Source organism: Barbus barbus, assembly GCF_936440315.1.
Source record: "Barbus barbus genome assembly, chromosome: 5".
In the NCBI taxonomy this organism is placed as follows: domain Eukaryota; kingdom Metazoa; phylum Chordata; class Actinopteri; order Cypriniformes; family Cyprinidae; genus Barbus; species Barbus barbus.
In genome coordinates this window covers 23,019,720-23,042,453 of record NC_136733.1, presented here as the reverse complement: position 1 = coordinate 23,042,453, position 22,734 = coordinate 23,019,720, and the positions used below count along the sequence as shown (strand labels likewise).

Genomic DNA, 22,734 nt, shown 5'->3' with positions numbered 1-22,734 from the left:
ATTTCGTTGCGAGTGCAGAGCGCTTCGAGAGAGCCCGCCCACACACGCTTCTGATTTGCTGTGATATTTGATTGATTCTGTTGCGTCGCGTTTGGTGTGGACAGCCAAATTGCTTGTCGCTGGAATCGTCGCGTGTAGTTAGGACACGGTTAATCGTGTTAGTTTGGAAAAAAATTTAAGTTTTAAAGAAAAAATAACAGCAATGTCATGATGGTGAGTAAATGAAGATTTTCTGTGTTTGGAAAATAATTAATTTAAACCCACAATTTTTGGACTCTAAAAAATAAGTCTACAAGACCACTGTACCATTTTAGGGCAACATTTTCCTCACATGACCTTGGAATCATCATGTTCTTTCTCCGTATCTGCCTCTGCCTTGCTTATGCGATCCCTTTCACCTCCTCTCTTCCTCCTCATTCTCCCTTTCAGCTTTCAAATCATTAGAGAGCATTCAAAGTCCTGGCATCCAAATCAACAGAAACGCCTCCTAAGTGATCCTCCCTTGGGCGTATAATCCTTCACCATTAGAAATCTCAGAGACACACATACTTCCCTCCTCCAGTGGCTCACGTCAGGGAATCGTGACCCATTTGGATGGTTATTACATACACGCAGGGGCCTTAGTCCCTATCTGTCTAAACACACTCATCCGCTGGCTAGGCAGCTCTGGATATCTGTTCTGACTAAGTAGAGTCAGCAGCAGCCTTGGCTTGTAGCTGTGTGTGTGTGTGTGTGTGACCGGCTCTATGAAGGAGCCCTCAGCATTAACGTGAACTGACGGCTCTTTTGCAAGCGCTTACTGAGTGGTTTGAGAATGCTGTTGCTGGCCTCCTCATTGTTCTCTGCATCCGACCTGTCCGAAGCGTTCTCAGTCACTTTCTCCTTTCTGTCCTTGTGACTGGTGCGTCGGCGATGACGTCTCCGTCGCCGGTAGCTCTTAGGCACATGCACACCAATGTATATGGTGTGGTGACCTGAGAAGGTAAAATTGAGAAGACAGGTCAGGCTAATAAGTTCACATGACACCACACAAAGCATAAGTAACAAAAAAAACTTGAGCTTAAAAATATCAATATTCTTGTCTAGCTTTTCAGTATTAATATTTAAATAGCCATATAACAAGATTTTTCTATTCACAAAGATTGGGGTTGTTAATATATTTTAAGATCTTTGAAAGACGTTTCTTATGCATTAATTTGAAGCTACAGTAAAAACAGTAATATTGTGAACTATTATTATAGATTGAAAATATCTGCTTTTCATTTCTAAATTATGATCCTTTAGAAATCATTCTGATATGCTGATTTGGTGCTCAACAAACCTTTCCCATTACTCTCAATGTTGAAAAAGTTGTGTTGCTCAATATCTTTGTGGAAACCATGATACTTTTTCCAGGATAGTTTGATGAATAAAAAGTTTAGGAGAAAAGAGAAAGTTTTTAGAGAAGAATTTATTTGAAATAGAAATCTTCTGTAACATTAGAAATGTCTTTACTGTCACTTTTTGACCAATTTAATGCATCATTCATTCATTCATATATACACACATACATAGAGTACATTATTATTATTATTATTATTATTGTTAAAAAAAAAATTGCTGGGATAAAATAAATCATTTAAATCTATTTATTAATTATTAATTTATACTCTTCGGATTTTGGAAGCCCGAAAATTAAATTAAAAAAAAGACCATAAAATGTGAATCAAAAACATTTTCAATACACAAATATCAATGAATATCAAGGAAAGAGTTTTATTTTACTATTTACAGGGTATCGGCAGAATTTTTATAAAATCTATTTAAGGCAATTTAGGACTTTTTAAGAGCTGCACAAGTAAAATGAACACTGTATGAGTGGGGCTGGACAATATCTATGGTAACATATTAAGCCATAAAATTACATGATTTACAGTTCAGATACAGGTTTTCACAAAAACAAAAAAAATATATAAAATGGTATTTCAGCCTTTAAATCATTTTTATGAAAAGGGATAAGTCAAACATTATGAATTATTATATTAATGTAAAACAAATATTACTGTGTAAATTGTTTAGATTTTTAGAATGCACATTAACTTTTCACATTTACAACTCTATGTGTTTGCTGCGTAAAAACATTGGTCGATATGCACAATTGGGCATTGATCTAAACATAAGATGCAAATTCATTCAGCTGAAATAAAGCGGTTCCCCTGGTATGAGCACCAGGCTCATAAACGCTGTTTTATCAGGCATTATAGGCAAAATGAAATGAAAATGCCAACGATATGTTTCTGAGGACAGACGGTTCCCTTCAGAGATGCATTCACAAGAATACATCCATGTCGTGTTTTGACTTTAAAATGTGCAGCGCTCATATTTATTCAATGACATAATTGCCTTTTGAAGTTTTATCCAGATATATCGTGATTCTTGCCTTCCCACCCCCACCTGTAAGACCCCTTGAAATTATAATTAAGACTTTTCTTATACCATTTAACATATTTAAAACTTTAAGGCCTTAAAACTCTTAAATTTAGTTTAGTAATTTAAGGACCCACGGGAGCCCTGTATTTAAGATAGCCTATCGGACAGGGCGGTCATACATTTTGGTAGCCCGACTGGAAAACACAGCCCCAGGGCTTCAGGCTAGCGATTTTGCGAGCCCAGGGCAGAATGTGCAATAACAACACTACCAGTGACAGCAACTCATTCGAAGTGAATTCCCCTCAGTATATCTAAAAGGCTCTTGATGACGTAGATAAACACATACAGAACTAACCGACTCTATCCAAGCCAAGTAAATACAATAATGTCAGTCCTAACATTGTTGTTGTCATGAGATAAACGGCTCCCTACTGTCAAGATAACACAAGCCACGTGACCATCCTGCAGCAGCACAGTTCAACATCTGTAAGATAAATAATGTGTAGTGCCACTAAGGTCAGGAGCTGGACGTCGACTGTTTGCTTGTGGCCTATTGGTTACGACTTACGCTGTAACCTGAGTAAAGACGTAAATAAACTGACTTCCTCAAGGCAATTTATGCAGGAAATGGTGAATCTTGCTGGAGGGGTTTGCAGCAGACTGTCAAACTAAATATTTTGTCTGAGAGAGCTATAGCAGGTAGTGCAGAACGTCCAGTGTTTAGATCCATATCATACAGACACTTTCCATGTCTCTCCCTCAGTCACAAGATGTCCATCTGTTAAAGCTACATCCCAACACTGTGTTACTTTGTAACGTTTTTAGAACTTCATGTTTCATTCTGAGATTTCTAAGCTTCCCCAGGCTAATGCTACAACTGAACTGAGATGTTTAATTAACCAGACAATAATAAAAAATTTCTAACATGGCATAAATTGTGAAATAACCAGTGTTAATCAGGGTTCAAGAGCTACAGACATTTTTATTTGGTTATATCGTTTTTTACAAAATGCTCAAAAATAGGGGCGCAGGGTAACAGGTTAAGCCTAAATTTAATGTTAAGAGTCAGTGTTCAACCAACACCTGCCTTTAAGTAGGCTAAAGCCATTTATTATGGAGCCAATAAATTATTCTCATTTGATGCACTGAATTTTAATAAGTAATAAGGTTTTCATGAAAAGCAATAATAGGGTTACAGAGCGCATCTCAAATGAAGGTTTTATACACCAGTTAAAAGTCAAAGAAAAAAGTACAGCAAAACAAACAAGTTGTATTAGGATTTATTCAGGTGAATGTTGTTTTTCACTTACAACACAATCTTTACATCTTGACCCCAGCTGTGGTGCCACGGGTCACATAGATTCACACCATCAGAGAGACAACAGACCACCACAGTGATTCATGAGCCTCACAACATAACCAAGTGTGACAAGGTTAAACGCAGGACAATCCCCACCATTAGTCAACAGATGAAGCCATTAGAAGCAGTGGCAACATGTCTTAAATGGAGAGATAGTCCAGATGACTATAGGGAAGCCAAATTAGTTCATACCAAGAACGTTCTGTATTGCTTTTGTATTGTCTTTATTTTCTATGTCAATTTGGTCTAATTTCTATTTGGTCTAAAATTACTTTCCAATACGTTGCATGCAAATTAACATTTTATGCAAAACAGATTCAGGATGTACTGGGTTGAAAACCAAGGGCTGGATTTTTTTTGTGTGCACATTTCTTCAAAAAAAAGTTGATCTACGTGTTTCATATTATTATATTGATAATATACGGTATGACTGTACTCCTGTTTTTATGATTGTATTAATGCGTTTCTTCTCAAACAGAGACAATCTTACATTAAAACTGCCTCCAGTACTTTAAACTAAAAGATGTGCTTCCACCCCTAAGGTTCTGAGTATGACCAGATGAATATACACTGAACCTTAACACAATAATTATTGATTTTGTGCAAAGTCATAAGATACATCATCCATTCTTATAAATTATGCAGAGTGTATTTAAACTGGATTCACAGCCCTGCGGTCTCTTTTCTTATGATTTGCTTTCACTGCCAGCGAAAGATAACTGCATTTGAATGCTGTCCAAATTCTCTTTACAAAGGTGACATGTGTTTGTTTGCATTGAGTGTTATCTCATCTTTTCATCTCTTTATCTTATATTATTATAGCTTCATTATATGTGCTTTACATGTCAACATCTACAATAGATCATACTTTGTTACAATGTAATTTGTTGCACTGTCGTAATATGAATTACTTTATTTTGACAAAAAAAGCGTTTAAATAATAAATGTTACTTAAGCCCTATTGGCACGGGATTAGTATTATCTGGGGACCATGTGTGATTTTGAACTTACTCCCCCACATCTGAATTTCGTGTGGTGCATTCGTACGGGATAAGCGAAGCCTGTGATTTTACTCGAAATTACTGACTTATCTCCCGGATACCCGGATGTCAAGGCTTTGAGAGTCCCGTTCTATGGTCCAATTAGATGGATTAAAAAAAAAAAAAAAAAAGAAAAAAAAGAAACTAATATAGTTTTGTGCCCCGTGTCACTTACATTTCACCAGGTTAAAATAATATCTCAAGCTTTATGCTTGATTTATTTGTAACACAAACCTTTTCAGCTCTCTTTCTGCAAATTGTATGGTGTAGCGATATGACAGCACCCAAAATACTATCAAACACTCCAACGCAGCTCCATTCTTTGCGAAAGATGGATAAAAAGGCGCACAGGAAACTAAAACCTTGAAAAATTATATACGACCCGCCAAATCACAGTAGACTAATATTATCACAGGACCTCGGTGTTTGGCGAAATATGGTAGGTCATTTGCGGGGGAATTTTTACTTTACAAATTACAGACATGGCCGATTCGCACAGGATTAAGATCACAGACAACCTCCGCAATTATTACAAATGACTGGAGGTCACCAGGTAATACTAATCCCGTGCGAATAGGGCTTTAGACGCAAATTGATTTGGAAAAAAATAAAAATAAAAAAAAGACATTATGGATATAAATCATGTAGCTTGAGGAAGTGACTTAATTATCTGCCTGTTTGTCTAAAGTTAAGAATCAGTCAAATCGGTCCACTCCAGGGAACATCCAGTATCTTTTCTGCAAACATTCTTAGTTTGCAGCCTTAGAAATTTATTGCAAACTGTTGACATTTTGCCATTTTCTTTGCTTGTTTTTAAACAAACAAACGGTGCAGAAAGATCATCAAGAACCACTTATGAATAGGGATCCCACCAATGCTGGGATGGGCGAGAGCAAAATAAGAAAAAGGGAGTAAGAGCAGGGACTACGAGAAGGAAAGGGAGAGGTAAGAGGGAGGGAGGAACCACAGATTGTCGAGCCAGCTTTGTGCCAAGCTTCCTGTTCTTTCGGAGGGACCCTTTTCTATGCAACCATAGAAAGAGGCCTGAATTGGAGTGGCACGCAATTCGTCACTGGATAAAGCTTATTCCCTGAATCTGGCTGGAACCTATGGGCTTCAACATCTGAGCAACTTGTGTTACCGCAGTAACAGAGCTGTTGAGATGGAGGGTACAAGTACAGAAGATAGAAACACACCACTGTGAATGCTAATATAGCTGCTAATAAAGCTCTACCTAAATGAACGGCCACATATGGACTCTTTGTCTAGCAGGCACATGTTGCTCTGTTATAGTTACTTTGAGGGCAGGCCAATGCTAATTTTTGGATTTCTAAGACTAATGTTCTTTTCATTCTACTGGGGTCCGCAAGATTTATTTTTATTTTTTTAAATGAAATGAATACTTTCAATAAAGATGCATTAAATGTATTAAACAAAATTAACAGTAAAGACATTTATAATGTTACAAAAGATTTCTATTTTAAATAAATGCTGTTCTTTTGAACTTTCTATTCATCACAGAATCTTGAAAAAAAAAATTCCACAAGAATATTAAGCAACAAAACTATTTTCAACATTGATAATAATAATAATAATAATAATCAGGAAATCAGCATATTAGGACCTGTGGATCTGATTTCTGAAGGATCATGTGACACTGAAGACTGGAGTAAAGGCTGCTGACAATTCAGCTTTGTGTCACAGGAAGAAATTACATTTTAATCTACACTCACCAGCCACTTTATTAGGAACACCTGTTCAATTGCTTGGTAACACAAATTGCTAATCAGCCAATCACATGGCAGCAACTCAAAGCATTTAGGCATCTAGATGTGGTGAAGACGACTTGCTGAAGTTCAAACCGAGCATCAGAATGGGGAAGAAAGGGGATTTAAGTGACTTTGAACGTGGAATGGTTGTTGGTGCCAGACGGGCTGGTCTGAGTATTTCAAAAACTGCTGATCTACTGAGATTTTCGCGCACAACCATCTCCAGGGTTTACAGAGAATGGTCCAAAAAAGAGAAAATATCCAGTGAGCAGCAGTTGTGTGGACGAAAATGCCTTGTTGATGTCAGAGGAGAATGGGCAGACTGGTTAGAGATGATAGAAAGGCAACAGTAACTCAAATAACCAATCGTTACAACCAAGGTATGCAGAATACCATCTCTGAACGCACATGTCGAACCCTGAAGCAGATGGGCTACAGCAGCAGAAGACCACACCGGGTGCCGCTCCTGTCAGCTAAGAACAGGAAACGGAGGCTACAATTCATACAGGCTCACCAAAATTGGACAATAGAAGATTGGAAAAACGTTGTCTGGTCTGATGAGTCTCGATTTCTGCTGCGACATTCAGATGGCAGGGTCAGAATTTGGCGTAAAGAACATGAAAGCATGGATCTTAAGCCTTATCTCAACGGTTCAGGCTGGTGGTGGTGTAATGGTGTGGGGATATTTTCTTGGCAAACTTTGGGCCCCTTAGTACCAATTGAGCATCGTTTAAACGCCACAGCCTACCTGAGTATTGTTGCTGGCCATGTCCATCCCTTTATAACTACAGTGTACCCATCTTCTGATGGCTACTTCCAGCAGGATAATGCACCATGTCACAAAGCTCAAATCATCTCAGACTGGTTTCTTGAACATGACAATGAGTTCACTTTACTCAAATGGCCTCCACAGTCACCAGATCTCAATCCAATAGAGCACCTTTGGGATGTGATGGAACGGGAGATTCGCATCATGGATGTGCAGCCGACATGTGCAGCAACTGAAAATCTCTGAGGAATGTTTCCAACACCTTGTTGAATCTATGCCACGAAGAATTAAGGCAGTTCTGAAGGCAAAAGGGGGTCCAACCCGGTACTAGCAAGGTGTACCTAATAAAGTGACCAGTGAGTGTATACTACAATAGAAAACTGTTTGTTTTCATTTAAATAATTTTACAATATTACAGTTTTACTGTATTTTTGATCCTCCCTTGTGAACATAGAGACTTTTCAAAAAAATCTTACAAGCACCAAACTTTTTAATGGTTGTGACGCGTTAAAATAAGTGTAAACTGCACATTTAAACATAAGTTACTTATTTAGGCAAACCATCAACAGCAAAACTAAACCAAAATTCAATTTACATATGGCTCTCCAATTTCCATTTAAATAGCAGTAATAGTAATATAATTTAAATAATTCTGATATACTAGTCTTTCCATCTCTGCAATATATGGTATGTATGCTACGCAAATGTTCAGTATGCACAGATGACTGACTACAATTTAAAATTAATAAGTGTACAACAGAGACTTGACCTTGACCACTGTGATGAATTCAAGTTTTTCGTTTCTTTCTTTCTTTCTCCCTCAATATTTTTTGCACAAACTTACATCAATATGCAATTTTTTTCCCCAAGATCATAACTGGACACATGCACATGCAACACTAACATACTACTTTTTTAAAAGTTTATCACTGCATTATTCAAGCTATTATTCATTGTGTGAACAGCCTCTGCCACACTCTGACAGCAGGAAGAGGAACGGTGTTCAATCAGGGCTGAAAGGATAAGGAACACTTAAAGACATGGAAATTGAAGAAAGAAAGACGATGAAACACCGGTCCATCCTCTCCTCCCTGCAATCATTCAAAAGCTAAAGATATCTGCTGTATGTAGCTCAGATACCTGTTGAGGACCTATCACTGTTCTTTTTATTAAGCCTTGAATTAGTTCTCATTAATAGATGATCATGTGGTAGCTATTATGTCACAGTAAATAATTAAATATATATTTGATAATTGATTCACTTATTTTATTGTGTCTTGTTTTATTTTCTATTTAGTTTTGTAGAAGCTTCTACAACTTATTCTGATCGCTGTCTAACTTAGATTCACAAAGTCATTAAAAAAAACCATTAAAGTACTTTCCTAAACATGCTCTTAAATGGTATTCTGATAAACGACACACACCAACACTCGTTTAAATCTATCTTTGGACCGGAAGGAAGTTGGCAAGGTAAACACATAGTCACCAGGTATTTGTGCCCTACATCTTCATCACCCTAAAGTAAACATACTAAGCGTACTACTAATATCTAACTGTATCAAAGCAAAACCCAAATTACTTCACAATAAGAAACATTTCCTAGGCTTCAAAATTTTTAAAATAGTATATCTTTAGACTAAAAATTAGCTACTTACCTTCAACTTCTTCCTGATCACATAAGTGTTTGAGTAACGAGGCTCCTCTGTCCAGCACGGCCTCATCCTCCATCCTGTAGTAGTAAAAGAGGAAAAAAGACTGCTCACATTTCTCTTCTAAAGACAACGTGGAGCCATAGCGGCGAGGCTCATTCACTTGCAGTGTGTTTCTGCTAGTACTAGCCATGTTCCCAGGTTAGCAGGTAACGCTAACAAGGGATGAGTCTTTGGTTCTGGATCCAGCCCTGGTTAGTAAATGTGCGGTGAAACTTATGGGACACGGTCCTGTTCTGAGTGCTGCCCTTGAGGGGACGCAGGAGCGGTCAGGTACACATTGGGAGGGTAATCCGGTCTCTGGGGGATGGGACGGGATGGGCAGTCTAGTAAGATGCTAATTGAGTCTTATGTCCAGGAGGTGTGAGCCGGGCTGCCACACACAGATTTCAGATCAGCTAACGAGCGATACTAATGCTAATCCAACATGTTACATGTGGGTGGAATAAACACTGAGCATGGTCTCAAACACTATTTATGACAATCGGATTTCTCCAGCTGGTCTATTATACTCAAGAGATTATGGAGCATTATATGCCCTTGCGGCATTAGATCAATAATGAAACATAACCTAATCTGACCTGATATAAGAAACTTTACAAACAAACAATGCTTTCTGTATCTTCCTAAAAATAGTCCGCACCTGACTGTAGTCACACCAGGTCAAAATTTCATTGTTGAGAGAATAAAAAACACAGGTAAGTATTGCACTAGTTTTATTATTACATTAAGAAATAATGTAAAATCCCAGTAAAGCCACTTTGGAATATTACTCCATCTGAAACAATGTTTCAGAAAAAAAAGATTACTTGCATTACAGATTATACTGTAGTTATAATGTAATATTCTGGAATTAAGACAAATGTGTCCAACATTTAGAATGTTTGAAATGAGGACAAAAATTTATAGCCAGGCTGAAACTTATTTCAACATTCTTATATATAATATATTTTTCCCCAGTAGATAAATATCTATACCTTTACATTTACTTCATTGTTTAATACATTTACGGAGTGTACTGTGTGTAAAAGGCTGTGAAAAATAAAATAAAATAGGACAAATTTCTAAGTGGACAAAAAAGAAACAAACAAATTTGTCCAATGTACTGGATGTCTGGAATGAGGGGGATAAAGACCCATAGCAGGGCTGAAATTAACTCATTTCCTGTTTGGCATTTTTTCCAATAATAAGAGTAGAGGTGGTACGTTATTCCTAACAGATTTTCTTTTTAATAAAAGTCAGTTATATTAGAAATTGTTAATTTCAATACTTTGAGCCAAATCAATTTCTCACTTGAACCAACAAAGCACAGAGCTATTTATATTTTCTATAAGATGATTGTTACAACATGACTTTTGTACAACATGAAGCAGTTAAACCTTTATCTGACATGTTCTGCCTGGCTAAGACTACCTATTAAAATTAAGCAACAGCAGCACTGGGAGTATCACAATGATTTAAGAGTGATTTTGGCCATTAAGTTTCCAAAGAGTATGTTGATAGAACACAGTGCTTCCATGTCCATTAATACATGGAAGTTTAAATATCTTAAATTCTTCATTGAGACTTCTATAAACTCTCCATATAAAAGGTATGCTGTAAACTCTATGTATGTAGTGTACTTTACATTTGCATCTGGGGGAGCATGTAGCCATTTGCCCACTAGGGATAAAGATTAATGCTCCAAGAAAGGTGTGACTGCTCTTTGTCACTTTAGAAAGAAGTCCAAAGAACAGACCGAAACAATTCAGTCATCGACATTCTCTTTCAGGAACAGAGGTGTGACTAAGTGTGCAGTAAATGGATATGATGTTATTAGTTCAGATCACAATGATCTTTAGAGGTTTGATAATAGAGTGCTTTTCACTTCTAAAACCCATTAAAAACATTTCATGCCCAGAGAACACACTTTAGATAATGATTTCCTCTATGGGCTCATTACATTTTTACAAAACCATAAATGCAAATCAAGATGTAAACACAAACAGGAAGTATAGAGCTTGTTTCTCTTATAAGAGCGCAGAGCTCCCTGAGCGCCCAGTGTCACTGCATATCTCAACTAGATGCAATCAAGCATGCTGAAAAGATGCCAAGTTTAAACACTCAATTCTGGAACCCAGGCTCATTGAACAAATGTGCCTGTGGTGACATTTCAACAAAATGATATTGCATTGCTTCTTGTACATTTCATAACGAAATTTGAACGTGAATCGGTCAACATCGGTTTTTATATTTAATCGCAGAAGTTCGGAAATCAAATGTTTGGTGAGTGGTGCTAAAATGTTAATGCTCTATCGCATTTGAAAATAAAATACCACCTACACTAAACCCTATCCTAAACCTATTCGATAAAAATGCATTTGCTGAATCAACCATGCCATTTTAAATTGCTTCAACAAGTCTCTTTTATCATGACACGTGTTTCATGGGATTTTTGCCTGAGCACTCAGTATACAATGTTGCACCGCGTGAGCTACTGATCAAGTTTACCATGTCAGAAAAGCCATACACCTTGAGCTGGTTATGTGATACAAACGTAATGTGTATTAATTCAGAGATCATGCACTATGGTAAAAGTTTTATGAGGTCATAACGTAGTATTGTGCAAGGACCTGTGCAAAAATACTTTTTTACTGCCTCTAGTGTTAATTTCCGCTGGAAACTGCAGTGAATTGTATGTATAGATAGCCTACATTTTGGATTTTTGCAAAAAATATTAGTAGGCACACTTTACTATTGAGCCTGTCAAGATTTGTGTCATTTATGAAAGTTAAAAGTTAAGTTAGTATTACACTAACCACCAATTAAAAAGCCATATTACTGAGGCCTGCAGGGTTTTTACATTTAGACATGTTGTTAAACAATAACTACATACGGCAGGTTAACTGGGACACAAACAGAGTTGTTTGTTATCTGTGGCATGATATAATACTAGATGACTGGTTAATAGGTCAATGAATAAGTTTAACAGAGGGGTTTATCATGACCATTTTTCTAACACCTAGACTTTACAAATAGCTTAGGATGGTAATAGCAACCATCAACAATACCAGTTTTATGGACAATGTCAAAATTCATAACCCGTATGATAGCCACAGACAAAACAATCCTGTTTACAGTAATCTCATGTGTACAGAACGTACAAATTGTAAGGAAAACAATTCTCTTGAAGGCAATGGAAAGCTCTCAATTTATCCAGAGTTTGTTAAATGATAAAAATATCTTGTAAAATACTTTAATCAACCATTATAAAGTAAGGCAAAAAGAGAACAAAACAAAAAGATCAGTACTTAAAGGTTTTGTTTTTTTTTTACATCAGACTTTGACTGTTCCTTCCCAAAACTATCCTTCTTCCTCCCCCAATCTTCATTGCCACCTATAGAACAGACATTGACACAGCAAGCACCAACAGTGCTCCTTCACATCAGATGGTTTCACGTTTCATAGCAAATAGTCGGGTGAACTGTTGTTTAAGGATACATAAAATATGACAAACTAGCATAATAAACTACACCCACACTTAACAATACAAGCAAAACATAACAATTTGCAACCATGTAACTACAGCAAAATAAATACAAATCTAAAGTGGCAATATACGGAATTAGCTCTCCTCTTTTCAGGTTTCTTTAGGGTTTTATGCATAACAATTTGGATTACATATCTGACCTCAACTCCTGACTGGAATCTCTCAAGTGTAAGAGAATCATTCTTCTTTAAATATTAACTTGTATATTTAGATTTTGTACCACTGATTTATTGAGTACTGGGACATAACAGGCTAAAAAAATGAAAAAAAAGTAAATAAATTCACATATCAAATTATTTTGGGTGAATCTCCTAAAAATATTGAATATAAATATTGACATGAAATGGATTCTTCTATTCAGAACTGTCACCAGTTTGAAAATATTCAAAGTCTTGATAAATCAGGTGTTGATAAAAAAAAACGTTTTGCGTATGGGGTTTCTAGTTAGCCTACTACTAATGAGATTATAATTTGTATGATGGAGTTGACATGTCCTGCTATGGCAGGATGGAGGTGGAGTATGATCATGAGTCATCAATTACTTAATCATCAATTAGGCTACTTAAAAAAAAAAAAAAAAGGAATTCACCAGAGCCTGTGATTTGTTGAACTCATGGCAGGTGAAATATGGAAAGATGACCAGGATGGCTTCAATATTATCTCATTTTATAAAAGTTTGCATAAATAGCCTATCTGGCAATGCTGGCAATATGTAGAAACTACTGTAAATTGTGGAATATGTTTTGTCCCATGTTTAAACACCAGCACTCAGTGTATATTTAATGTCATTTCAGTGTCTGTTGTTGGGTTTCAGATGCTATTCTACTATGAACTGGATGAGACTTGTTAACTGAACTATAATCCTGACCTCAGAACCGATAAATACAGGAACATGTTTTGGGCTCTTACCTCTTACCGCCGCTCATTTTGTGAAGTTGAATCGCTGATAATGTATTCCAGTGGTTTGCTGCTTCAGTCCAGAGCGATCGATGGAAGCACTGCAACGCCAAACGCTTCAACTGTTCACTTACAGCGCGCTCCCAAAACACTGACACTGATTTTAACAACTCCTTATGAATAAAATAAGTATAATAAATAAGTAAAATCAAAAAGTGACAAAGTAAATGTAAAATACCTCCCGTCCTGTGTGAATGTGCTCCGCCGCATGTGACAGAGAAAACGCGCGTCTGCTGAAGCAGTAGAACTGGACGCTTCTTGCGCCTTTCTTTCATTTATTACTAGCCGCTGCTGCTAGGCACGTCACAGCACGAGTGGGAGGTCAAATGCGCGTTTACCTCCAGTAAGATGACACTGACACCATGCAGTTTCTCTTTGAAACGGCAATTATTAACTTTAAAATACACGCCTCAAAGTGTAAACACGAGTAACCCGCGTAACTACTTTAACATACGCTCATGTGATCAACAGATCCAAAGTTTGGCTGTGGGATGAGAACAGGTACTCTGCGCGCACCTTGTGCTTGCTTCAGTCACGTGAGACACAGCGACACCTTCCGTGGAAATCTCACACCGACAGCATGTTTACTCGAAATACACACGTTAGATTAGTGAAGTGTAAATAAAGTGAAATGTTTTATGTTAAATTTCATAGACCGTAAAAAATAGCTTAAGCTAATTATCTGAATACGCCTTTTTAAAAAAGAAAATAGAAATTTGATTGTGTCAAATTGTTACTCTTTTCATCAAGTCAGAAAACAACATTGTTATGTTATGCTATGTTTCATCCGTAAGCATTTCAGATAGATTAAAAAGAAACCATAGAACACCATGTTTATGCTACAGACACACACACACAGCTATCTAAATGGGGACATCCCATAGGCGTAATGGTTTTTATACTGTACAAACTGTATGTGCTATTGCCCTACACCAACCCTACACCTAAACTTAGCCCTCACAGGAGACTTTCTGCATTTTTACAATTTCAAAAAAACTTTGTTTAGTTTATTTTTAAACCCGTTTTACAAATGAGGACGTCCCAAAAGGGAGGTTTTTGGACATTTTGTCAGGTTTACCTCACTTTTGGGTAAAAATTTGTCCCCAAAATATGGTTTATACACACACACACACACGCTGTAGTAAATGATACATTATTAAACGTTCAGTTGGAGAAGGTCAGCCATTCCTTTCCTCTCCTCTGTAGGGACAAAAGCCATTTGTGTAAAGAGAGCGAACTTTACTGTAACATCAGCTGTTCATATGTTAGATGATGTAGACAAAATAATAGTGGAAAAGATGTATACAATATACATATTTTATTCTATGCACATGCTTTGTTTTTGTTTCTTACTGTCCACACACTTCACTTTTGTGTCGGCCTATGTGTCTGAATCACATTTAGCATGCTTTATGGGAACTCTCCATAGGCATAATGGTTTTGATACTGTACAAACTGTATTTTCTATTTTCTCTCCTGTAAACTCCTCCCCTAAACCTACCTCTCATGCAAAACGTTCTGAATTCTTTATGATTTCTAAGCTTGTTTCCTCATGGCAACAAAAAAAAAATGTCCCCACAAAGACAAATATTACTAGTATTATACATATATTTTTGGTAATATATGAAGAGTTCATTTGCAAAAACAGATCACTCCGTTTTTAACAATTCTCAAAAATCATGTTTTCTCATTCTCATTCTCATTAAAGTCAATGAAACTGTGGTTGTTGTTTTTTTGTTTTTTTGACTAGGTTAAAAAATAACAAAAAAATAGCTAACTAACGCAATAAAACACAATAAAAACAACATAAAAAATCTTGATTCTTTAGTTATCTGAGATATCTGTTTTTGCAAATAAACTTAATATATGTATTATTGGTTTTATATACTGTATATATATATATCTTACTGTCAACACTTCATCTTGCCATCTTTCATAATTTGAAGTCCTCTATAAGCAACTGTCAAAGCCATATGCTTTGTAGGCCAATGAGCAAAATAAAAAAAATATTAGAACAGAATATATACAATTATTTTACCATTTACATTATGTTTTTGATTTGGAAGAGCTGTTGACTTCATAGATGTACATTTTGTAGTCCTAAAAGACATTTAGCATTTACTCTGCATTCCCTTGTGAATTTCCTGTGGGTTTTCATTTTTAGAGTAAAATAAGGTCTGTGATTTGTTTGAACAACATAAATTACACAGACTAACAATGACTACAACTACCACAAGGATGTACATTTACATGCTTGACAAATTCAAGTCAAGTCAAGTCACCTTTATTTATATAGCGCTTTTTACAATGCAAATTGTGTCAAAGCAACTGCACAATATCCAAAAAGGAAAATAATGTGTCAATAAGTTTAAATAGTGTCTTTGCAATCAGGTCGACGATATCGCTGGAAATGAAGCGTCCCCAAGTAAGCCTTTGATGAATAAGATTTCTTTCTCTCATTTGTTCAGTTCACTTATTTGTTTGATAGTAATGACTGAATTAATATACTAAGTTGTAATGTCAATGGTTTAAATGACCTCCATAAATATACAAGTTTTTTAGAACTACTGCGATGAAAAAAGGTTGACATTGCTTTGATTCTGGAAGCTCATTTGTGGAAGGATGACATTCATAGATGCAATAATAAATATTACGAGGTGGTCTCTTTTGCTGCGACTGACAATAAAACTAAAAGGTGTTTTAATAGTTGTTAGAATAAATTTAAATATTTCCATTTTAGACAGAAATGATGATAATGCTGGCAGAATTGCCTGTACATCCCTTGCGGAGGGTGGTTCTCCCCACTGATGGTTCTGTTGTTTCTGCTTCAGTTGTTTGCTCTTTTTTCCTCGGACAATCATGCAGACCATTATCCGTGGCGATTATATGGTCTAAGGATATCAGAGGTGACTTGCAAGCTTGGTTTTCTGATCAAATTTGGGAGACAATCACATCATCCTCAAGGGACCCAGGTCATCGGATGATCCAATGGAGATTGCTACATGGACTCTGTCTGTCCCCTTTGTTTCTTCTTTTTGATGTGTGTTTATTTTATATTCGTGTGTATTTGTTGATTTTCTTGTGATTGGGCGTTGCACTTTGTTCTTTTATTCACTGCAATGTTTTGTCTCAATAAAAATAATTATTCACAAAAAAAAACTGTTTTCTATTTGAATATATTTTAAAATGTCATTTATTCCTGTGATTTTAAAGCTAAACTTTTAGCAACATTACTCCAGTCACATGATCCTTCAGAAATCATTCTAATATTCTGATTTGTTACTCAAAAAAACAATTATTATTATTATTATGTTGAAAACAGCGGAGTAAAAAATGTTCAGGTTTCTTTGATGAAAAGTTCAGAAGAACAGCATCTGAAATAGAAATCTTTTGTTACATTATAAATGTCTTTACCATCGCTTTTATCGATTCAAAGCATCTTACCTAAATAAAAATATAAATTTCTATAATTTCTTTCCTAATATATATATATATATATATATATATATATATATACTGAGTACTGACACCAAGCATTTGAATGGTATAGTGTAAATGCTGATCCTTGGATCTTTCTATTCATCAAAGAATCCTGAAACAAAAACTGTACTCAGCTGCTTTAAATATTGATGATGATGATGATAAATAATAATAATAAATGTTTCTTGAACAGCAAATCAGTATATTAGAATGATTTCTGAAGGATGATGTGAAGAGCAATGATGCTGAATTTTGCTTTGATCACAGGAATAAATTACATTTTAAAATATATTCAAATAGAATGCAATTATTTTAGATAGTAAACATATTTCACAATATTACTGCTTTTGCTGTATTTTGGATTAAATAAATGCAGGCTTGGTGAGCAGAAGATAATTCTTTAAAAAACATTTAAATATTACTGTTCAAAAACTTTTAACCGGTAATGTATCTATCTGTCTGTCTGTCTATCAAAAAAAGTTAACAAGGATTCATTCTTACAGGTTCATTTGACCGTTTTTTTAGAAAAGAACAGCCTAAACTGGTATGTCCATCTTAGCTGGTCTTCCTGACTGGTTCTAAGATGATCAGGCTGGGAGACCAACTGGCCATTGTGATAGAAATGTACTGTTTACTTCATTTCTTACTTGACTGCATATGAAATACTTATGAAGTGAATATTTGTCTTGCATACCAGATGACGTCCTGGGCCTCTTAACCTCCGAGGTAGAAAGAACTGGTTTTAGCTGGTTATTGCTGACACTCTCACATCTCTTTTTCTGTCTGTGCATAGAATATAATAGCTAGCGGGGTATTTCTCTCTCAGTCACAACTGCATATGTTTGTTGACTCTCTTTTCAAACAATAAAAGACAAAGATGAAAGTTGACTCAATATCTTCCTTTCAGTCTCAACCAATAATTTTCACACAATACCATCCAGCTAAACAGCAGCTTGGCTATCATGGCAGCCAAGTTAGACCAAACCAGCTAAACCATCCAAGACCAGCAAAACTTCTGAAGGTGCTTTTTCAGAAGGGATCTTGGTCCATGAAAATAACAACCTCTTAGACAAATGTGTCTGTCTTTCTGAGGACGCAAACACCTGTCTGCCATTAAGTATTGGAAGCCCTTCGATCCTCATGTGGGTCTGCATGGAGGCTTTTTAATAACATTCCTTTGATGGAGATATTGAGACAAAGGCTTCAGGAAGAACAGTTAAGGGGTTCAAGACTGTTCCTTGTCATCTCTAAAGCCATCCAACACATTGTATGCCGCTGGCACATTCTTTGCTTCAGCCTCTGCAATGATAGGATGTTCTGAGAAGAAAACAGGGTGCAAAACTTCACAGTTCAGACTAAAATGGCTTTTCACTCCCAGCTTTTATGAATAAACAGATGAGTCTTTTCACCAGGTGTGCAATGCTGCAATATATTTAGATTTACCAGAAAGCAGAAGGGTTAATGAAGGGAAGATGGGAGCAACATCATTTGGTAGGCTACTTGTCAAGTAGGATTTTGTCCTCTTGTGGCCAAAAAAAAAGTTTAATTCCAGGTAAAACCTGCATGATACACATTGTGTAATTAGGATAAATAAAATACCGTTATCTAAATAATCAAATCTAATTCTTTTTTTATTTCTATCACCGTTTTTCTTGCACAAATCTTCTTGAGTAAGTTCATACAAGACCTGTATTCATTAAAACAAGAAAAGCAAACAACAAACGTTTACATTTATTCACAGTTGAGCAAAGACAAATATCTGATCTCTGACTTAAAACAAAAAATTTCAAATCTATTTACATTGATTGCATTGATCAAACCACATACACTCAACTCCATATTATTTGACAAGTGCATTTCACAGTGTAAAAAAAAAAATTGACCACAACTAACTTGGTATTGTTTGTCAAATGGCCACTATGACAAATTAAGGCTTTCATATTTTTTCTACAAGAACATAAAAATACAAACAAGCTGAAGATTTTAGCAAAAGCAATCCAAATTAACGTAATTAAAATAAGCTCTGACACAGACTCTACTTTTTAAGATAATGCCACGCTTCAAAGATCTTCCTTTCCTCCATAAAGGATTCATCGGCGTAGGTACCTGTATTTGTGACATAAAATGCTATGCTGTTATATTTTTGAAATTATGGCAACCAAATAATTTTCACAAAAAAGGACATTCAGAAATAGAAAATAAATAAATATACAAGAAGTGGAGAAGACAAGACCAACTGTGTACTGCTATTAAGAGGGAATTTTAAATAATATTAAGGTAACTCAATACTTCATACTAAAAACTGAGTACTTGTGTCTCGTTGTAACAAGAGTTGAGTTACAGGGAAGGAATATTAGAAGATAGAATGGAGTGGCCAATCAAAGTTATAGTGCCAAACAATAACAAGCAAATTAAATAAATACAGTGATTTGCAAACTTCGTACATATTTAACCATATTTACATGGTTATGGGAATTTAATTATGTACTTGAGCTCAACCCCTGCTTTCCCCATACTTATGCAGACGAGATTACATTGTCCTAAAACTGGTGCAACAAACAGTGATTTTCATATTTAGTGTTAAGAGAGCTAGAAATGTCGAGCACCGCTATCTAATCTAACACAAATAGCTGAAATAAATGTAAAAAAACTACTCCAAGCAATAACAAATCATATATACCCAAACAATATATAAACCCTATTGCTCATATCAATGTCTTCTGATCCTGAACCACTATTCGACAAAAATCTATGTTTACACAGGACAGATCTGAATTTGCAAGCATAGTTTGGTAGTGAAGTGCAAAGTATATTATTTTGCCAAAAAAAGTAAATAAGAATATGCATAAATATGCACACAATCGTTAAGTTAAAATGATTTTTTCTTGTTCCTCTTCTTGGCGTTTCTGCTCCACGTGGCTGTTCTCTATTACTGTGATCATGTCAAATGACCGCAAACTTTGACTGCTGGGACTTGGACACGCTTGAAGAGGAAACTCCTCAGACCTAAAAAACTACATACAGGGAGAGAAAATATAAATCATTTAATAATAATAATAATAATATAATCTTTCACATATGACTCTAGCTGATGCATGGCAGTGGATAGTTGCATGGTAGCAGGACTTTAAAGTACTCAAACAAAGTTGACAACTTGCACATAAAAGTAGTACACTTATAATTACTTCATCTTATTATACTTTATCTCAGAGAAATGATAATTCTAAAATATGGATGTGTACCTCTTGATAGTGATTGGGGATTTCCCAGGGAAATGGTTGTAACAACTGTTTGAACTTTTTGTGTTGTTTAAAAAGCAGAAAAATGCAGACTCCACACATGGCCGTAAGAAGAAATGAAGTTAATATACTATAGAGTAAAGCACGGCTCTTTATCGTTTCACCTACACAGGGAAAAAAATGAAAGAACAGGAGGCATTATTAATTATCAGTTAAACCAATTAAAGCATTTCAGCAAAATTTGTAATTTATTGCAGCATGCAATTTATTTCAGCATCTGACTATAAGCTGACTATTATCTGGTGGGTTTAATCACAAACAATGTGTATCATACTGTTGCAGTTTGTAATAAGTGAATAAGACTTACGTGTTTCCGGGATGATTGCACAAATTTGGTTGCTAACATTCCCATAAGGCTTTTCGTAGAGCGAATACTGAACCTGGAAACAGTAGTTTTGCCCTGATTCCAGTGTAAAAATGTGTTCATTCTTGCTTTTTGTAATAATAAACACTGCCTGAAGGATCAAAAACTTTTGTCAGCTTTACAATAGTCCTCTAACAGAAATACAGTGAATGAATAAGTTTACATGACTTTTTGAGTGTGAAGAATGCGAGAGACCTTTGAGTATCCTCCGTTATTCACTTTCCAGAATGATAAATTAAATGCAACATTTTCTCCATCTTCTTTCTCTAAGCTCTCGTCCATATGTGTCATAGTCGCATGGACCATTCCAGGTTTAACAGACAGTTTCAACAAAGGAGCACAGGACTTAGCTGTGAAATATGATGAACAAAGAAATATATGAATGTGTGAGTTATGCTACATATTAGAATTTGTCAATTTAAAATGGATGGCGTATATATATAACCACATAAAGCACTCCTTACCATTTACACACTGGACTGGTTCTGAATACTGCCATTCCGACACACTGTTTCCTTTCTCTGCACGCACTCGAAATACTGCTCCATAAAACTCTGGAGTGATTTGAAATCTTAATTCTGTTCCGTTGTGGCTCGTCACATTGTACCATTCATCATTGGTTTTGCTAAAATCAAAGTAACAGTAAAGAGTATGTTAGGAAGGCAGGGCCAAACAAAACGTGTTGATGGCCTCAGGCACCATTCACTTGCACTGTGTGGAAAAATTGCCAGTGAAACTGTCATAGTGTCAGAAAGAACATCATAAGGGTTTGCAACAACATGAGGGTGAGTAAATTATGACAGAAATATATATATATATATTTTATCCCTTTAACACAGCATGCTTACGAGCCAGGTTTATACTGCAGTGAATACAGCAAACTGTCATCATCGTCTGGAGGCTTCTTCCACTGAAGATTTGATCGGACTATCTTGACATCCCGAGGCGAATTTAAGCAGAATCCCGCCTCTGAAATAAAACAGACAGGCGGTATTCTGTGTTATGGATATGAAAGTAAATATTTAAATATTACAGTAACTGCAGTTCCACGCTTCATGTCTTTTGTGTTCTTACCTGTGTTTATTAACAGCGTCAAAACCACCCCTACGCAAATGTGGCGGATCATCGTCGATTTTTAATCCATATCTTTCACAGTGAAATGAGCCATCGAAGTTAGCTGGCTTTCTTGAGGAAACGCGTCAGTTCCTCTTACGATAAACAATAAATGTTGCGTAATGTGTCCAGTTATAAGAGACTCGCGCCATAAAATTAAAACACATACCTGTTAAAACCAATAAAAAATGTGTCAGCACTGTTCTTGCTATTTTTTACGCATAAATCTCATTTGTAAGAGTTATATTACAGTCAGTCGCCGATAAAGAAATACAGATCCTGTTTCGTCTTTTGCATTCCAAGAAGTGATACCCGTCGCAAAATATCGCGAGAGTCCTACGGATGGAGTTAAGATCACGATTTTGGACTCCAAACAAACACAACAATTTGTGTCCTCTTCCTGAAATGCCATTCAAGGCAAGGGCGCAAAAACACAGTCTGGGAATTACTCGCTATAAATAAAATGTCATAATGAACTCGGTCATTTCTCGACATTGGCCACTAGCCAAAAGCGAAACTAAAATCACGTGTTAGAAAAATTTCTGACCGATAGCTACAGTGCACTTTGTAACGGCGTTAAAAAATAATATTATTTATATAGGAACTACTTGTCACTGAAGAATATGGGTTATTTTTTAAAAAAGATTTTATTTTTATTTTTATATAGACATATCCTATAGTCGACCACAAAATAAATAAATAAATAAATAATTATAGCATACATGACCCACTTTTGTCACACTGCATGGAGTCTATGGGGCTTTTAAAAAAAATTGAAACAGGAACAACTCATGAAACAGATAAAACTATAAAACCATTGTAATTAATAGCTATTGCAACTAATACGCTTTGTAGCCTACATTTATAACATTTAAACACATATGTCATAACAACCATCATTATGTAAGACAACCATGATTCTTGTCAGAAAGTATG

General features: G+C 35.8%; 2 protein-coding genes across 6 annotated transcripts in view; both read right to left on the bottom strand.

Moving 5' to 3' along the window:
* slc4a4a (solute carrier family 4 member 4a) overlaps positions 1-14,087 on the bottom strand; it is a 71,020-nt gene extending 56,933 nt beyond the window's left edge. For 4 of the 5 annotated variants that reach the window (XM_079417020.1, XM_079417021.1, XM_079417022.1 and 1 more), the window contains exons 1-4: positions 13,721-14,087; positions 13,495-13,583; positions 9,003-9,076; positions 801-974 (exon numbers count right to left, since the gene is read on the bottom strand). In XM_079417020.1, the coding sequence (XP_079273146.1) occupies positions 801-974; positions 9,003-9,076; positions 13,495-13,511 (265 nt within the window). In that variant the 5' untranslated portion in view covers positions 13,512-13,583; positions 13,721-14,087. Of the gene's footprint in view, positions 1-800; positions 975-9,002; positions 9,314-13,494; positions 13,584-13,720 lie in introns of those variants that run through there. The other variant, XM_079417019.1, reaches the window with a different exon arrangement.
* A 4,549-nt stretch (positions 14,088-18,636) lies between these two features.
* LOC306869557 (uncharacterized protein) lies at positions 18,637-22,127 on the bottom strand. Its single transcript, XM_079416313.1, has 8 exons — positions 22,049-22,127; positions 21,760-21,967; positions 21,534-21,654; positions 21,150-21,310; positions 20,881-21,035; positions 20,629-20,776; positions 20,265-20,425; positions 18,637-20,036 (listed from the first exon to the last, which is right to left on the bottom strand). The coding sequence occupies exons 2-8, from the start codon at positions 21,809-21,811 to the stop codon at positions 19,887-19,889; spliced, it is 948 nt and encodes a 315-aa protein (XP_079272439.1). The 5' UTR covers positions 21,812-21,967; positions 22,049-22,127; the 3' UTR covers positions 18,637-19,886.
* Positions 22,128-22,734: the final 607 nt, after the last annotated feature.

Bases quoted from the DNA above. Each gene is read 5' to 3' on its own strand.
- LOC306869557 (XM_079416313.1), bottom strand. From the start codon at position 21,811: ATGATCCGCCACATTTGCGTAGGGGTGGTTTTGACGCTGTTAATAAAC. The intron at 20,777-20,880 runs GTCTCTCGCATT...TTGATCCTTCAG, and splicing joins ATAACGGAGGATACTCAAAG to GCAGTGTTTATTATTACAAA. The intron at 20,037-20,264 runs GTACACATCCAT...CCCTGTATGTAG, and splicing joins TCCCCAATCACTATCAAGAG to TTTTTTAGGTCTGAGGAGTT.